This window comes from Haliotis rubra, unplaced genomic scaffold (genome assembly GCF_003918875.1).
Source record: "Haliotis rubra isolate DU_JTF1 unplaced genomic scaffold, ASM391887v1 Scf1042, whole genome shotgun sequence".
Classification (NCBI taxonomy): domain Eukaryota; kingdom Metazoa; phylum Mollusca; class Gastropoda; order Lepetellida; family Haliotidae; genus Haliotis; species Haliotis rubra.
The window spans coordinates 134094-153336 of record NW_025764940.1 but is presented as its reverse complement, the minus strand read 5'-3'; the positions used below and the strand labels follow the sequence as shown (position 1 = coordinate 153336).

The 19243-nt window shown below is 37.6% G+C and overlaps 2 protein-coding genes and 2 long non-coding RNA genes across 4 annotated transcripts in view; 2 read left to right on the top strand and 2 right to left on the bottom strand.

The window, feature by feature from the left end:
* The window catches only part of LOC124274889 (NXPE family member 3-like), a 30709-nt gene extending 25223 nt beyond the window's left edge, over positions 1-5486 (bottom strand). The window contains exon 1 of the mRNA XM_046710268.1: positions 5442-5486. The gene's annotated coding sequence lies outside the window, so the exon portion shown is untranslated. The remainder of the gene's footprint in view (positions 1-5441) is intronic.
* LOC124274920 overlaps positions 1-13335 on the top strand; it is a 44648-nt gene extending 31313 nt beyond the window's left edge. Inside the window, exon 3 of the long non-coding RNA XR_006898084.1 lies at positions 13021-13335. This is a non-coding gene — a long non-coding RNA (uncharacterized LOC124274920). The remainder of the gene's footprint in view (positions 1-13020) is intronic.
* On the top strand, positions 2680-5078 carry LOC124274912. Its single transcript, XR_006898081.1, has 3 exons — positions 2680-2720; positions 3089-3168; positions 3635-5078. It is a non-coding gene; the product is annotated as an uncharacterized LOC124274912 (long non-coding RNA).
* Positions 13336-15900: 2565 nt separating the features above from the next.
* LOC124275006 (tumor necrosis factor-like) lies at positions 15901-19213 on the bottom strand. The gene is made up of 4 exons (XM_046710422.1): positions 19070-19213; positions 17603-17657; positions 17028-17120; positions 15901-16598 (listed from the first exon to the last, which is right to left on the bottom strand). Exons 1-4 carry the CDS (start codon positions 19211-19213, stop codon positions 16174-16176), a joined length of 717 nt encoding a protein of 238 aa, XP_046566378.1. The 3' UTR covers positions 15901-16173.
* Positions 19214-19243: the final 30 nt, after the last annotated feature.

Here is a 19243-nt window from a genome sequence, read left to right as displayed (position 1 = left end):
CTCCGGTAGGTTCACTCCCAAAAGACAGACCACCCATAAGACAAACTCAGGGAGTACACTAATTAGCTGAGCCATGCTGTCCACCCCTATTTAATCAATGAGTTGACCCATAGTCACTACAGGGTATAGTAACATATTATTAATCCTTTTACTGAACAGAACAGAATAGAACAGAAATTCTATTCTAAAAAATCACATATAGTGACACAGAGAACATACAGCATATTGATACGTATTAAAACATTGAACAAAGTCCAGTTTTGATAAATTTGGCAACTTTAGAGTTAAGTGGTGAATAATCACATGCTGAATTAGTCTTTGCAAATAACTGGAAAACAGGATGTTTTTATTACTTAAGATTATTTGAAGATGAAAGTGAAATAGTATTTATAAAGTTCAGTATAAACAAAGTATATAAGTGGAGAACAGGGCCCCTATTCTCGAAAGGATCCTAGCCCTAGGATATCCTAACTTTCATCCTAGAGTCTAGGATAGGTGTCCTGCCATATTCTCGAAAAGTATCCTAGCGCTAGGATATCCAAACTTAGGACAAATACTAGGATAGGTTCTGACTTGTCCTAAGTCAATCTTATTGGAAGTCAACATAGTGTGGTTCTTGTTTGTTCACCAACTTTGATGTTGTCAAGCAAAATAACTCGCCTAAATTACACTTGAATTTACAACAGCACACAGTTACGAAGAGTTTTTTGAGTTTATATTATCAATTTATCGATAATGAATAGTACGGAAGCGCTGAAGGGACCTCATGAAATAAAAGTTATCTTGAGCGCACAAGTTAATATCTTGAGCGCTCAAGTTAGTTATCTTGAGCGCACAAGTTAGTATATTGAGCGCACAAGTTAATATCTTGAGCGCTCAAGTTAATATCTTGAGCACACAAGTTACTTATCTTGAGCGCTCAAGTTAATATCTTGAGCACACACGTTACTTATCTTGAGCGCACAAGTTAGTTATCTTGAGCGCACAAGTTAGTATCTTGAGCGCACAAGTTAATATCTTGAGCGCTCAAGTTAATATCTTGAGCGCTCAAGTTAATATCTTGAGCGCACAAGTTAGTATCTTGAGCGCACAAGTTAGTATCTTGAGCGCACAAGTTAGTATCTTGTGCGCACAAGTTAATATCTTGAGCGCTCAACTTCGTGTTTAGCATCTAATGGCATTAATGGAACGCACATTTGCTTGACTGCTGGCTAAAATGTACAAACTTATATCCTTTTGGGAGGATTTCAAACGATGCAAAGTCGGAGTTAACTATATATAGGTGTTTATGATGAGACTATGTAAAAGTATGCAATTGTATTGTGAACATTGATAATGTTTATCATGTAAACGTTCATCGTCTTTATGCTTGTCAATAATATTCTTTGTATCTGATTTTACCACTTGTTGCTTTATTACGTAAAGCAGGCCTAGGTTTGTGTAATGTCCTAATAAGAATTAAAACATAAACATGAGTAGGAGTTTATTGCAGGGATGAATAGTGGTTTTACTTACTTCTTATATTGGTACATAGTATTATGAACACTAGCGTAAAGCTTGGATAACTTGTTTTTTGCTATGGCTTTATTATGTATATATAGTATTACATGACCATGAAAAATGTAAACATGGAGTGTTATACTTAATTATGTTAATTATAAAACTAATGTCTGATGTATTGGAAGTAAAGTCGACCACTTTCAGGGAACTATAGTCTGTAGTCTTGGTTTGCATGTATCAGTAATGTTTCCTAACGTGAGTACAATGGCAGTTTAACTCTGTACAATATCATATAAAACCCGCCTGATTTATTGGATCCATTAGTATGTGCACGTATAGAATATATACCGACTTTATTTCTTACTAAAATACCGTGTTCCCCGTTTCACTTCTTCCGTATCAATCCCTTATGTATACGTATGTGTGTTGTAGTTTATTTAACATGTTTTAACTACACAGGAAGTTGAAGAATAAATACGTCGATGAAGACAGTGTCCTGGGCGAAGTTGAACACCATTCAGGTCCAACAACGACCGTACAGTATCCTGTTTCACGATTAAACCGCATAGGGTACATTTTTGATGCATCAACGATAACCTTGTCTTTGTTCAGATCGCCGAAGTTGTCCGCAATAAAGTATGTAACATAAGCGGGGCGGTGGGGTAGCGTCGTGGTTAAAGCGTCCGATCGTCACGCCTGGGTTCGATTTCCCATATGGGTACAATGTGTGCAGTCCATTTCTCGTGTTCCCCACCGTGATATTGCTGGAATATTGCCAAAAGCGGTGTAAACCGTACTCACTCACTCACTCACTGTAACATCAGCAAATCTGGTATCTGGTGCGAAAGAGGGACATACACCTCAGAATACGCTTCGTATGGCGTACTATACTATACCATGATTTTTGACAAGAAGATGTGTTATGTGTTTGTATTGGAACCCAAGACCGAAATAAGCATGAATCAGCTCGCCTTTCCACTCCTCCTTGCTTGCACATGAACTGCTTATAAAGCAGTGTATCTCAATATACTAAGTTGAGCGCTCAACATACTAACGTGTGCACTCAAGATACTAACTTGTGTGCTCAAGATAACTAACTTGTGAGCTCAATATATTAACTTGTGCACTCAAGATAACTAACTTGTGCGCTCAAGATATTAACTTGTGCGCTCAAGATTAGGGATATCCAGCCAGGGGAGATAACCGAAACAGCTCCTCTCGTAAGCACAAAAACATGGTCAGAAAAATGTGTCAAAACAGGGGGGTGCTTTTACGCGCATTTGTAACGTTACCTCTGATTGCACAAAGAATACAAATACACCAATGAAAAGACGGATAACAAAACTAGAGACACTTTTTTTCATAGTTTGACAAATGTGACGTCAAATGTTGACTTTGTGAAGGTGAAAACTTCCGAAGTGTAAAAAACATATTTATCCAAAGCGCACATGTCTATAAAAAAACTCATAGGTAGACGAATTATCAAGCTTCAATCTGCACTATGAATTGTATTTTTTTAACAACGTGTTCATGTCGAAATAAAAATGAAAAGGGCCCCACCGTCTATACCGGAAGTACTTTTCCCTAGCGATCAAGTGACAGACAGAGCCTGCCAGCTGAGATCGTGTTTGTCAGCAAGCGTGGAAATACCGCCTTTCTACGAAATAGGTGAGTGACAACATTTTTCATGCTTGCAATATTATGTATCCTGAACTAATGAACAAATATACACCATTTATTACCGCCAATCAATCCAATTATGATATATACTTGGCCTAAATAACGTGCACACTGGGTTGACATATTTTTTCGTGAAATTGACATGGTTATCAAAAATGAAATACTACTGACAGTGAATGACAGTAAATGTGATTGTGTGTTACTGCTAGTATATACAAGTTAGCAACATGTGGCAGTTGACCATTTTTGTATTATCTCTGTTTTCAGTTGCATTCCATTTACAAAATCCCTCCACATTTTTTTAAGTTATATAAAAATTGCCATTGTTGATGAAATAACAATAATATGTAATCAATTATTTACTGTTTAAGCCTTGGGCCATTAAATTGTCACGATCTAATTAGTGCGATACTGTGAAGAAAATATGTTAATTTTTATTTTCCTTAATTTTCAGGACCAGGGCTGACCAGCTGAAGAGAAGAAGCCAGACTACTTATGTTTTGCAAAGTGACAGAGATTGGTCGCTATTGTTTCTTCAGATTTTATTATTATCATGCAACTAGACCTGTATGCTGTTTTTGTGATATATTTTAAACAGTTATACCTGCCATATATTGACAGTTTGTGATAGAGTTGAAAGCGCAGGACTGGATAGCACTCTTTCAAAGAAAATGTTTCTTCATCATATGTTGTGCATTGAATTGCATTGATCTTTGCCAAAATAGATTCATATGACCCAGGATCATGAAATAACTTGCAACTGAAACTGTATTTGTTGGAAACTATTTGCTTAAGTATTTATGATCATATTCAAAAGACACCTAGACCACGGCCTCTAACATAAATATCAGATATGTTATATAATGTTATCAATCCATCATGTATGAGATATTGGCTATGATATAAAAAGGCTTAGCTAAGATTGTACATGCTCCTTGGGCCAGGTTTTTGTTTTCAACCCTGTGATATATATTTTATGTATTATGTAGGAGTTTCTAGAACCTTATTTATTCATTTCGTTGTGGTAGATACGCTGTCTGTAAAAAGGAGCAAGAGGTCCCTATTTTACTTGATTTTATTTATTTTGACTCCAGAGACTTTAGTTAACATGAAACTTGCCTTGTATGCATGTATTGTCATTTTCTAGTCATTTCTGGTCATTAATACATGTCACTAGTGGCCAGTTTGTAATATGTTTGAAACAGCAGAATTGGGTACCAATCTGTCAGTGACAGATTTTGTCATTGAATATATTATATATGTCACTTTTATTGCAGACATAGATACACATGATGCCATTTAACAATCTACAATGCATGCAAATATTTTTCAAAAGGATAGAAATATTTTTAAAAATACCCTCGCAAATATATGGTTGGAAAGAAATGTGATAACGTTTTTATGGAGTGATTGTGTTTGAATGCTGATAACTTGTTTATTATATATTATATATGGTGTACAAAACAATATGTATGGGGTAACTTGTCCTTTCCTCTAGCTCCACATAATATTTCAGGTTAATTGTACACGTAGAACTGTAGATATTCTTCGGAATGCATTTAGATCTCATGACCTTCAAATTTCAAGGTCAAGCACATTTTTATAAATAGCTGTAAAATATTCTTATTCAACTTTATTGTCACTTTTTTGGGGTAGAAAGACCTGTCTTACCATGACAATGACTATGTATACTTATTTTGCTTATGTTTTACTCGTTTTCAGACATTATTCATGAAAGCTGTGTTAAAGTTTTAAAAATGATCGATACGGTGCTACGCTTACAGGGTCTCATTTTCATATTGTATAATGTAAATATATGACTATTACCACCAAAATGGATAGACAAGATACCAATACAGAGATAGAATACTTACACATACTTTTTTGAAGTGCAGAAATATTTTGAAATGTTCCTAACCAAAATGGCTGAAAAAAAAAAAAGTCATTTTTTTTTCTGTGGGTAGGTGTCTTGTAACTCTAATAACTTTGTAATAAAAATTTTTGGTATCAAAATCAAAGTGTTTTGTTGTTATTGAAACTTCATTCTATCAACACACCAAATTTGGTTTAAAAATTCCTATAAATAAAAAATGACTGGTAATGCCTATCAAGATACTAACTTGAGCGCTCAATATACTAACTTGTGCGCTCAAGATAAATTATATTTCATGAGGTCCCTTCAGCGCTTCCGTAGAATAGACACTCTTGTTGCAGTGCACACATTCTTTTAGTTCAACAAAAGAGATTTGTTCAATTCTTACCTATTCTCGGCCTTGCTCTTTTCACAACATTGCTCACATTGCCATGATATGTCAATGTCAAGGCCAACTTGTTAGGGGAAGTAACTCCTGTTTATTTCCTATGTGAATTTTTCAGTTTGTGAGATGACGCATAAAGAGAGTTCAAGTCATGATTTTCATTAAAAAACCAAATACAATGAAAATATTTGTTGCACATATCTTTAATATCCTTATTGTTTTTTGGCAGACTTTCTGAAGTAAAATTGTTATGGCCTTGTCAAAAAATGAATTTTCAAAAACTTCAAAAAGAGGATGAAAATATCGAATAATTTCTTAAAGATCTACTAAGTCCATCAAAAGCTGAATTCCTTCTATTATGTGTTTTTTTGTGGAATGAATCATGGGGAATATTTAGAGGAATCCCCAACTTAATGAATGTTTTTCGATCTCACCTACTGAAGAGCTCACTATCCTAGCTAGGATACGGTAGTTACCACAAGTTAGGACAGGGTTAGGATCGTTTCGAGAATGGGTCTTATCATAACGGTAGGATGTCCTAATTTCTTTCTTAACTAGCTAGGATCTGTCTTAGCTGGGACACTTTCGAGAATAGGGGCCCAGGATGTTTTATAATAGTTATTTTTTCACATCATTACATGAATTTATAAAATTATAGTTAATACTTAATGTTGTCTTTTTTATCTGGGCACATACCATTATTATCAAGGGTACAGCTTAATTAAGCTTATGCAACCAACCATAAAATGTGTTTTTTTAAGCGGTCTGTCTTTTGGGAGGTCTATCTTATGGGAAGATACTCTCCGGTCAGGCAGAATTGTGACCCTCGCATAAGGATAGAAAGTTAATTAACACTAAAAGTGAGACATATGCACTCTATTTCATGTTTAAAAAAAATAAAAGTTGTATACTCCTCAGGAAGTTGAGATTGATAATACGATGTGCCGTTGAGATTGACATCCAGTGATCAGGGGAAAAAATACTAGCACCTTGAGCATGCTCTAATTGCCTGGAAAGGGATGGTGTAAATCCAACTAGGGTCCATGCAGGTAGCAAAAGTAAAGTAAGTCCCCATGGTCCCTGGTATGGTGATCTCCCTTCAGTTATTGGCGATTTATAGTCCATTTTTATACTGTATTGTTTTCCTTATAGTTAAAACGTTTTAGATTTAATTACTAGTTTTACATACATATCTGTGATATTCTAGTTGTTTTACTGTCCTTCGTCGGCAGGTTTTTTATAATATACATATACTTCACTTCAATATCAAATGTTCTCGTCACGATATGGCTGAAATATTGCCGATGTGACGATAAATATAAACTCACTCACTCACTCTAGTTGCCTGGATATGTGCGCTATATAAATATCCTATGATGATGATGATGATGATGATGATAAATGTATTACAAAAAATAATAGAAATAGATGTACTGTAATAATAACGAATCTTTTGATGGTGGTCTGACTGGTGGTTGTGTGGTCTTGCAAACTTGACAGGGATGTCATTCTTGGTGTTCGAAGTAGCAGGATAGCCGCTTGTATGTTCCTTATATCTCCAGTATATCGTCTCCTCCACGAATTAGAAGGTTTAACGTCGGCTTTTGGTGGGGGGCACCCATTTCGCCGACGGGTCAGGTGGGGTTTAACATTAATTTATGAATAACTGGTTATAGGAAATAAACCACCATGCCCCAAAAATGTAAATGTAGGGGTTTTAACCTAGATGAATTTGGAATGGAAACGTTTAAAACATGAGATGAACAGAAAAGTAAGAAGCCGAAGTTATAAAGGGAAAGGGATGAAAAAACAGTAGTATTTGTTAATAAATGAGAGATGGATTTAAAACTAAAAATAGATGTAAATGGGGGCCATGCATGGGGTGGGGGTTACTAAGGGGGGAAGAGCCTAGAGGGACATATGAATGAGTGCAGGTAAGCTGCATAGTTTAAATAAGGACCTTATAAAAGTGTAATATACAGCCCTAATTATCTTTTCTCACATTTGTCTTCGGGTTAATTCTGGTGGTGTTTACATTCGACGAGTTTTCCCCGTCGGTATATAGGCAGTGAGTTTCATTGAACTTGGGCAACTGCAGAGAAATTCCATTAATGGAAGTATCTCCCCTTGAGGTACCGCTATCGATTGAATCTATTCTCTGAGACAAACTGAGAACACAGGTGGACAACTGTGACACCAGACCCACAAGATTTGGATCTGAACTCACCACTGGGCGTGGCGGATTGTACGAAGGTGTAGCGTGGATAGAATTGTCCTGAGATTTGAGCTCAGGATACAAACCATTATTCACTGGGGAATGAATGGATGTGTTTGAACTAAGTACATCAACTGGTGAAAGCTGAGGTGGTATAGTACCAGCAACATTCTCAGACTCAGCCCTATAGGCATTATCTGGAGAAGTATTTGTCACAGAGTGTACCTCTGGAAAGCTGTGCATTTGGCGAAAACTCAAATTACCTGCCGGACCATCCACAGAGTTTACTCTCCTTAGATCAGGGTTATTTTGACTGTGAAACTCAATTTTTATGTAATGGGAAACTTTATCTTGAAGTTATAATAAAAGTTACCAACTTACTTTTGTTTTATTCAAGTTATTTACTAAATATTTCTTTGATCCACAAGAAAGGATCCCACCGCTGCCACCAAAAAACTGTAACGGTTCAATGGGGGTAAAATGAGAAAAATAAATTTCATTTAAGTAGCATGTCGGTTCTGTGGACAACTCTCACTTTTACCCTGTTAATTACAGTTTTTACCAATTAAAAAATAACTTGACAACATGAAGTTGAATCAATGAACAAGAATTTATTACATATAAATTTATCAAAGTTAGTAATGTCAAATATTATACTAACTAGAACAAATTTCTGGTTAAGTAAGTTCTGTCTGAAGCAAAGCTTGGATATAGTATTAGAAAAGATAATTAGGGCTGTATATTACAAAAGAAAGAAAAAAGGGGTTAAATTGGTGGGGGTGGGGAGTAGGGGGAGAGCGAGGAAGGCAGTGAGGCAGGGGCCGTGGCTGTTGGTAGAAGGCTGCGAGTGAGCTGGCTGGGGTGTATATGGCCTCGACCTTGTACTGGAGAGGTTGGACTGGTTTGTTTACTATTTAGTGGAGGCTGATTGGCTGAGGGAGGGCGCGGACCTCGTAGCTGATATAAGGCGCTATGGATAAATGGAATTGAGTCCCAGGTCTAAATGAGTGGGCTTATATTGGTGATAGAGATATAGTATGGATAAGTGAAATTTTGAAGCCTGGTCTAAATATATGAGCTGGTGAGCAGTGGTGTTGTTGAAATTTGTTCGGGAGGTTCTAAATTTTATAAGGTAGCTTAGAGTTTTGTAGGAAGGTGGCTATGGCTTGGAAGATAATGGGTGGATTGTGGGGGTTGTAAATTATTATGGTATTTGGGTGGTATATTGCTGTGAAGTTGCCTAATGTTTGTTTGTTGTAGGTGACATTGTGTAAATATGTGTTTAATGTCCTCTGGTGTGTTGGAGTGGGTGCATAGTCCATCTGGGTGTCTATTTTGCTTGTGTAGTGTATAATTGAGATTTGTGATGCCTGTGATAAGCCGGTTTATGCTGGTGTCAATGTTTTTGATATTGGAGAATGTAGAAAGTTTCTTAATAGGTGCTTTGATGATATTTTTTACCCATGTTGATTTGTTATTGTTTATGTTGTGCTGGAAGTTTGTTTCGGTTATGTTTGTTTTAATGAGTTGTTTGGTTTCTGTTTTGGATGTGTGGAAGTTGATACTTGGTCAGTTATGTGTGGTGGCAAGCTTCGCGGCTGTGTCTGCAGTGTTATTTCCTGGCATGTTAGTGTGGCTGGGTATCCATATGAATGTTATGTTTTTATGTAAGCGTTTAAGTGAATCGGTTTGAATAGTGATATTGTGAATTAGATCCGGGCGTGATTTTGAGTACATATTACGTAGTTGTCTCATGGAGCTGAGCGAGTCGGAGAATATAAGGAAGTTTGTTTGCTGTAGAGTGGGTATTAAGTGCAGTGCAGTGAGGATTGCAGTTAGTTCTGCAGTATTGATGGTGGTATGGGTAGTATAGTGCAGGTTTGTTGTTAGAAGGGGGAGTTGCTGTACATGGATGCATCTGTGTAGATGTGGGTGGAATGGGTAGTATGTGTTGTTTATTATGTTGAGTTTAGTGTGAGTGTCAGTGTTGTTTCGCAAGTTTTGTAGAGTGGAGGCTAGGGTGGTGTCTGTATTTAGTGGTGGTTTGTCGTGGATGTAGCTTGTAATGGGAGGTGTGTGTTGTATAGTGTTTAGCTGTTGTACATGTAGCAGACTGGTGAGGTAGGTGAGGCATGGAGCTTTGGATGGGTTGCATTTAAACCATTTAGGTGTAGATTTTTAGTGTTGTTGTATTTGTCTGTGTTTAGTTTGAAGATAGGGTTGTGTTTGGCCCCAGCCCAGTAAGTGGGTGTAGTTTGGTTGATTCTGTGGGTGACTTAAGATGTGCCTGTGATGAGAAGAAGTGTATTGAGGGATGTACCACTCCTCGTGCCGGTGGCAAGTTTGAGGGCCTTGAACTGTACTCGAATTTAATTTTTGAAGGTTATTAGGGAGAGGGTTATGGAGGACCGGAGCAGCATAATCCAGTATCGACTGTATGAACGTTTTATATATATTGGCAAGTGTGTGTTTGTCGGCACCCAAGTTTGTGTGCTGATGGCTCGCATTAAGTTTAAATATTTTTGACATGAGTTGACCAGGTTATGAATGTGGGGTGTCCATATCACATGGTGGTCAAAGGTTACTCCTGGGAATTTAGCTTCTTTTTTTAACAGAATTGCTTGGTTATTTAGGTGTAGTTTGGGGGGTGTAATTTCGCATAAGTTGAGTTTTGAATAATATGCCCACGGGTTTTTTAACATTTATGTGGAACCCCAATTTTTGGGCCCAATTTTGTATATAATTTAGCATTGTTTGAATTTTTGTTGATGCCTGTTTTACTGAAGTGGAGGAAGTTCAAAATGAGACATCATCAGCAAATTTAGCAGTTGAGATTTCAGGCCATTTATCTGGGAAAATGTCATTTATCATGAAATTGAATAAAGTTGGGGATAATATGATCCCCTGGGGGGTTCCATTCTCTAGAGGATATGGATCTGAGATTGTGTTGTGAGATTTGATTGTTATTTGTTTGTTATTTAAGAAAGAGTGAATTCGGTCGTGTATGGCATGTTTTGGAGTTTTTGTAGCAGGCCGTTGTGCCAAACCATGTCGAATGCTTTGCTAAAATCAATGAAAATGGCTATAGTGTATTGTTTCTGTGCCTGTGCTACTTTGATACCTTGTTCGAAATGTAAAACGTGGTCTAAAGTTTATCGATTGGGAGTAAAGCTGCTCTGGTCCTCCTTAATTATATTAACTTTTTGGTACGAATGAGATGTTTGAGCCTGTTATTTATAATGGTTTCTAGGGTTTGCATAGGTGGGAGGTGAGTGATATGGGGCGGTATGAACTGGCCTGTTCTTTGGTTTGCCTGGTTTGAGGATTGGTACCACCCTGGCTGTTTTCCATGTGTTGGGGAAAGTCCAGATATGATTGAAGAGAGTGAGAGTAAGGTTTTGCATGTTGGGTGGGAGTTTATGAAGTATTGTGAATGTAATGATGGCATCTGGACCTGGGGCTGAGGCTGTTTGTTTGTTTTTAAATGCAGATTTGAATCCATGTATGTTGTGTGTGTGTGAGGAGTGTGTGCGCGCGCGTGCGTGTGTGTGTGTGTGTGTGTGTGTGGGTCTGTGGAGAGTAGGGGTGGTGGTTTTAATGGTGTTTTGGAAGGAGGGTGGGTAGTTGGTGGAGCTGCTTCAGGCCGAGAAGTGGGCAGAAAATGTGTTAGCTTTATCTTTGTTTGTGGCTAGGTCCTGGAAGTTGGGTGAAATGGGTTTTTTGGAAATGCTCTTTATGGCTTTTAAATTTATTCCACAGGGTCCTAGTGTTACGATGAGTTTGCCTTAGGGTAGAGCAGAAATTTCTCCAATGAATGATTTTGCCTGCCTTGATAATTGTTTTAGTTTTATTTCTAAGTTGTTTAGTCAAAAGTAATTTTGAACGGTCCCTTTTGATTGGTTAAGGGCCTTTTACTTGACTTTCTGGCATTAATTATTTCTGGCTCCACCAAGGGACGTTTTTGTGCAGGGTTAAACTGAAAGGTGGGGATGCATTGATCTGTGATGTCTAAGATAGCATTAGTGAGGTTGGTGTTGAATGTGTCTATGTCTGAGTTGTAAAATGATTGCGGTGTCTATTTGTTTGCATAGTGTGTTAAATTTATGCAAGTCTGCTTTTTATGTTGTATCTGGTTTTGTGGGTGTTGGTGGGGGTAGGTGGTGGGTGAAGTGGGGTTGGCATGTGTGAGCTGATGGTGATTTTGATGGCGCAGTGGTCGCTGCCCCAGGTGTCGTTGTGAACCTCCCAGTTACAAGCTTGTGCAAGATTGGGTGTGGTAAGTGTAATGTCAATGGCTGTAGGGGGATTGTAGGTGGGAGAGTGGATATCGTGTATGCTGGTTGTCGTTTAGTGAAGTTAGATGGTGTATGTCTAGCCAGTAAATGGAAAAACTGTATGGGAACCACCTATAGTGAGGCAGTGGGTACGGTGACCAGATACTGGGCTAGACTGGTCAACTTGACACCGAGAAGGCTTGACATGAGAATCTTTGAGTGGACTGAAAAGTTCAAGAAAAAGACGTGGAATTCCAGAGTAACCTCACATTTACGGAAGCTTGAATTGGACAATTTGTGTGACACAGACTCACACATAAAAGGGAAAATGCTTGATCGGCTTGTACCTGAAGCAGTCTCCATACAGTATAAAATCTCATGGACAACCCAACTTATGCGAGACAACTGTAAACGAGGAAACGGCCGAAATAAGTCAAGGACCTATAAACTTTATAAGCTAAAGTACTCTGAAGATACATATCTAGGGCTTCCGCTGAGATGTGACCACCTAAGTGCCTATGCCAAATTCCGATGTAGGATAGCACCGCTACATGTAGAGACTGGCCGCTACAGTAACACCCCATTCAGAATCAGGATGTTCTCCCCTTAGCCATAGATCTTGTAATTGTGATAACTTCCATTTTATGTATATGTATGAACTGTGATATTCTCCATTTGTATTTACATGTATGTGGCTCCCTGTGTGTCTCATAAGCCATATCGGCCGGACACTATACATACTATTGGGTGTATTTTTATCGTCATTGTTTTACAGTGTTTGACACGAAAATAAAATATTTTTCTTCTTCTTCTTTTTCTTCTTCTTGCTTCTTCTTCTTCCTTCAGTTGTAAAAGGACATATTGCCCGTGTCCTATATTGCATTGTTTTCTTTGATTTAAATGCTTTACTTTTACATATTAGTTTTATGTTCATATCTTTGATACTCTAGTGTTTCCACTGTCCATCGTCGACAGGTTTTACTCTCCAAAATGTTTTTATCTTTATTGTATAAATTGTTTTCGTCACGATGTGGCTGAGATGTTGCCGATGTCACGTTAAATATGAACTGACTGATTGATTATTGCGTTTCAGTAATGAGGCAGACAAAGGACAGTCACATCTGTGACAGACTGGGCCCCATGCAGAATGTGGACAGTGCAGCACATCTCCTTGGTGACTAGGAATACATCTTGAAATGTGAAAAAAGATGAATGTTTCACTCATGTCACACAGTATGTTATATGCATCTAAAAAATTATTAATGAGGTAAAAGTTTACGTCACATCGGCAATTGTTCGGACATATAGTGGCGAGAAACGTTTGGTTTTGTAAAACAATGAATTATGTAACTTCTTTGAGTGGCGGGGCGGTGGGGTAGCCTAATGGTTAAAGCGTTGGCTCGCCACGCCGAAGACCTGGGTTCGAATCCCCACATGGGTACAATGTGTGAAGCCCATTTCTGGTGTATCCCGCCGTGATGTTGCTGGAATATTGCTAAAGCGGCGTAAAACCAAACTCAGTCAGTCAGTCTTTGAGTGGCATTTTAGAAGTTGGGAAGTACAATATAGAACAAACATTATGCCTGACAACGGTACAAGAATCTATGCTTGACAACGGTACAAGAATCTGTATCGAAACGTCGCACTCACGAATAAAAAGAAGTTGTTATCCATAAAGTTTGTTTTATAATGAATTATGTATTAAATTTTGTATCTTGTATATCTTTGACATGCATCCAGCCAACAATATTTGTTCATCTATCCGTATATACATTCAAACATATTTTAAATCTATTTATCCTAAAGATGAAATGGGAACATTTATTAATACATCTCGGAACAAATGTATGGACTCTACCATACCCAGATGACCGAGTAATCATCCAGGCATATAGTTCCTGAAGGAATATTTGTTGATACTATCACGATATACCGGTGAGTAAAGATTTACGAAACTTTATTCAATAGCCAACAGTATTGCGCAAACCTCCGCTACATTGACTCTGTTGTTATAAGGACATCGGACCCGTATACGCAGAGGCCAATTTTATTAACTTAAAGAGAGATGTTGTACTATACAAGCAAGGTTATTACGAACATCTCAACTAGCTTTTAATTTCCATAGAACATGTTCAAAAACTGCATGTCGACAACCGAAGCTTCTGACTCTCTTAGCATTTAGACATTGCAAAATGAATACATGCGCTCCAAACGACTAATGATAAGGCCAGGGGGATAAGCCATGGTTTAGAAGCGACATTAGGCGAACAATCCGTATGAGAGAAAGATTAAGGCAAATGGGCAAGATAATCCCAAAATACAAGCGACTCTATGAGGTACAGTAGGTACTTGTTGAGGCAAAAGTGATTTATTTCCACTAACGTTAAAGTGAAAAAGTATCTAAAAGAGATTTTCCAACTCAAATTCACATCAAACCCTGCCTAACCCTAACCCTAACCAAAAGCGAAACACGGTCCAAACAAAACCAAAATCCCAAAACGTATTAATAAGATTGTCTCTTTGATTCTTGATAGCTTCTCTTTTGCTTGACAATGTTGCTACAAATGTTCAAATGTTAATGTTTTCTCCTTTCTGAGTTGTCCGTTGTTGGTGATGCTATAATACATGTACTACGATGTCCAAATATTCATGGACAAAGAATACATTTGAATAATGCATTCAATAGCCCTTCAATTTAGTCAAGTCACATTAAAATCCAGTCTGCAATTATATAGAAAGGGAATCTATACGTTAATGACAATGACTTCATTTCAATAATCCATTCACATAGTTCCATAGAAGGCTACTCCTGTTTTGTCACAATATTGCTTGAAAATTCAAGACATTATTTCAGTTTTTCAGTGAACGCTACGATGGTGTCGTCTTCAATTCCTTGTGGAAAGGGGACAGTTTGGTAGCCTGTTGGTAAAAGTGTTTGATCGTCACACCAAAGATGTGATTTGATTCCCAACATGGACACAGTGTGATACAGACGTTTACAGAGATATGGATTGAATATTCCTAAAAGCAGTGTAAAAACTATACTCAATCACTCCTCGTGGACAGAAACACTTCCGTGCTGTCAACGTGCTGTATCTTCTAACAATGGGCGACGACATGGGTTATTTACCAATGACAGCCATTGACTACAATCAGTATTTGGTCATCAGATCGCTGAGAATATTGTTCACACCTACATTGCCATTTCTGGAAAAAGGAAGTTGTTCCTGGGGCTGGACAAGATTGGTTATTCTTCACACTGATGTTCGGTATTTGATAAGCAAAGCCGCATTTTACGAAGAGAGTTGGGCGATCGCGAGCCCCACCTCCTCACATTTATTATTACTTTGAGAGTTTTCGATCAGAAAAAGCAAGACTGCACAGTACGGTCGACTGCCCACACTACAAGGACGGTGATTAACCTGTGTTTGTCCATTAAGTGGCCCGCAGGTTCAAGGACATTGTCCTCAGTAATCTTTTCCCCTGAGTACACCCTATTTCTTGCATGCATTTTTAGGTCCTAATTTACGCGTATGAGGCTTTACATACAAAAGCTGTTAAGTAGATCAAAAGCTATTGAGTAGACATTAAACTCCGCACTGAAGGCCCCCGGCAGTTTCAGTTTCTCTGTAGCCAAGTATATTAATTGTGTGATGTGTGTCTTAAGTATGTGTATGAAAACATCATCAAGCAAGAGCTTCCATAATCGGTTGCTTTATCTTGATGTTTGGGACACAGATGTTCAATCGAAATTGATCAATATTAAACCCCCTATTATTATTTCTCAAATTGAATTTCATTAACGTCGTGATAATGTCGCAAGGAAAACGCAATTATACTAATAAACCTGTATACATGTAGTTGTTGCCACATGATGCTATCATAAACAAACTATACATGATTAGTATTGCGATGTCAAATTATTTGATTTCTGTTCTAAAACAAGACACGAGTGACTCTTCAACAAATAGTGTAGATCTATTGTATTTCAGTCCATGATTTTATTTTTGCTTGAAAAGGGTTTGCCAAATTCTAAAAGCTTCCAAATTTACAGCTAAGATGATTGTTCTCCTAATATGAAACAAAGCTCTCTTCTCGTGTTTTGTTGCATATGTATGGGGTATTCAGATAAGGCAAACATGTTGGTTCACCAATCGGTCTTTTCTTGGTGAATAAAATATACGTTAACAACATCAAGAGCATGTGTGACAAGTTTGAACTATGTTCACGACACACGGGTCCTATGTCAAGTCAAATACACTCCAACGTAATGCCAGTCTCGGTCATGTGTCAGTGGCTTCATCCCCGAGACTTTCAGCATCAGCTGATCACCAGCATCCAGCTGTACCAAGCCATGGATATCACTGGAGTACTCAAGACTTGCTCCATCAATGATGTTGTTCTTGTTCTCGCTGATGACATCCCTCAATACTGTTTCTTCCTCTTGCTTCAGTGCACTGTACCGTGCTATATTGTGATGAAAGTCAGACTCAGAATCACCTTGACGATTCTTTTCTGTGTAAAACTTGACATGGCTATATACGACGTACACTCCAGTGGCGGGTACTACGATGCTTCCATTCTCATATTTCATTCCATTGTACAGCAGTTGTCTTCCTGGTCCGATGAATGGTACCCAGTTCCTAATCGGAGTGTCTTCAGATGTGTCTGCTGAAATGTTTCATCAAAATGAAAGTGGCAGTGAACCCTCAAGGTGAACTTGGACTTGAAGTAGTAAGTGCTGCTTTGTCAACTTAACCTTTGTCTTAGTTTTTTAGATTTAAAGCGAATCATCAAACAGCAGATACATAAATTAAGTGGAGTATTTTTGTGGTTTTACAAATAAGAATATATGATTGAGGAACAGTCATATTCTTACAGGATGTATAACTTTCTGACAAGTTTCTTTCCTAAATATATTTTAAACAACTTATACTACGAAACATTCAATATCGTAATCGAGTTGTATAAGCTTTTCCTAGAGTACCACTTTGAACCTGACGGCGATTCACTCATGAATATTATACAATGCATAACCGTTTATTTAGCTCAAATAGGAAACAACAAGTTCATACTGTTAGCAAATATATTCATGCATACCTTCTTTGTAGCCAGTCAAGTCAAGTCCAGGGAAATATGCTATGGGTTTCAATAGATTCAGAAGATCTGCCGGTGTTCTGGGTTTCGCCTTGTCTGCAACAAGTTGAAATAGCTATGCATACCTTATAAAGAATTAATCAAAGCGGACAAGGATTCGAACCCAGAATAACAGGTTCCTAGCCCGACGAATGGCCGGAACGGCCCTAAACTAACAAGTTAGATTTCCTATATCTACGAATGTTCCATACTGCACCATGTATAGATTGAGGAGAGAAAATATTGTATCTCCAACAGTGAATGATAATAGTCTAGCACAATCCACTATCTTACAAAGTTCTTTTAACCATTAAAGTTGATTAATTTGGAGATACACAACAATTACACACATATGTTTCTACATCTCGTTGGTGAAATTATCAATCTGGCTTTTTATTTCATTTTTATCATTTCCGATCTCTTTCGAGCGTGTTCCAATCCGTACACGAAGAAATAGAAAATTGTGGCTACATTGAAATGATGTATGCAATTTTCTTTCTTTGGCAGTCGTTTATGGGCGCCTATGAAATTATACTCACTTGTTCCTGCATTGGTGAACGTGGCCTGGGTTTTCTCCAAGTGTTCAGTGTAGATCTACAGAAGAGAATACACAGACATAATATGTCTGACCAGGCATTTTATTGATACATGCTCAAACAAAGTATAACGTTTAAATAATCGTTACTTCAAGTCTAGACCGAACAATTGTTTGTTTGGGTGTTTCCGATCAGCTATTTATTGATACATGCTCAAACAAAGTATAACGTTTAAATAATCGTTACTTCAAGTCTTGACCGAACAATTGTTTGTTTGGGTGTTTCCGATCAGCTATTTATTAATACATGCTCAAACAAAGTTTAACGTTTAAATAATCGTTACTTCAACTCTTGCACGAACAATTGTTTGTTTGGGTGTTTCCGATCAGCTATTTATTAATACATGCTCAAACAAAGTATAACGTTTAAATAATCGTTACTTCAACTCTTGCACGAACAATTGTTTGTTTGGGTGTTTCCGATCAGCTATTTATTAATACATGCTCAAACGAAGTATAACGTTTAAATAATCGTTACTTCAACTCTTGCACGAACAATTGTTTGTTTGGGTGTTTCCGATCAGCTATTTATTAATACATGCTCAAACAAAGTATAACGTTTAAATAATCGTTACTTCAACTCTTGCACGAACAATTGTTTGTTTGGGTGTTTCCGATCAGCTATTTATTAATACATGCTCAAACAAAGTATAACGTTTAAATAATCGTTACTTCAACTCTTGCATGAACAATTGTTTGTTTGGGTGTTTCCGATCAGCTATTTATTAATACATGCTCAAACAAAGTATAACGTTTAAATAATCGTTACTTCAACTCTTGCACGAACAATTGTTTGTTTGGGTGTTTCCGATCAGCTATTTATTAATACATGCTCAAACAAAGTATAACGTTTAAATAATCGTTACTTCAAGTCGTGAACGAACAATTGTTTGCTTGGGTGTTTCCGACCAGCTATTCATTAATACATGCTCAAACAAAGTTTAACGTTTAAATAATTGTTACTTCAAGTCTTGACCGAACAATTGTTTGTTTGGGTGTTTCCGACCAACTATTTATTGATGCATTGTCAAATGAAGTTTAACAAATTTATATTTGCTTCTCAAGATTGAGTTAGTGATAACGTTTGAGGTAAGGAGGAGTATACTTGGTATTGGCGTAATGCTTAGTACAATGACCTATGAACGGGAAACACTTTCTCAGTCGAAACAGACACATCGTGGCACTTGATGAACATATAAACCAAACGTTTCTGTTATATCGCGTCCCATCTTAATATTGGAAGAAAACACAATGTAAAGCAGTGAATGGTTATTGGTGAATGGTCATGCTCTCGAAGACATTTCTCAACGTTGAAGAGAAAATCTAAATCAGAGGAAACCTGCATTATAAAGACACGTGACCATACTCCGCAAATATAGCAGCAGTTTATAATCCATAATTCAATTCTTACCCGAATGAGTTGTTGCTTGAGTATTTCTGAAGTTTTCCAGTGTTCATGGTGCTGTCTTGACACGACAAGGCAGATAACCCCGATCCCAACAGCTATGTTTAGCAGGAGCACAGTTGCAGCTACACGTTTGGCTGGTGTTTCCATATGATGGATGATGTTGGACAAGGATGAAGC

Excerpts from the sequence above, each read along its gene's own strand:
- LOC124275006 (XM_046710422.1), bottom strand. The coding sequence starts at position 19,213 with ATGGAAACACCAGCCAAACGTGTAGCTGCAACTGTGCTCCTGCTAAAC. Across the intron at positions 17,658-19,069 it reads TCAAGCAACAACTCATTCGG|ATCTACACTGAACACTTGGA; the intron begins GTAAGAATTGAA and ends TCTCTTCTGTAG. Across the intron at positions 17,121-17,602 it reads GTTCACCAATGCAGGAACAA|ACAAGGCGAAACCCAGAACA; the intron begins GTGAGTATAATT and ends AACTTGTTGCAG.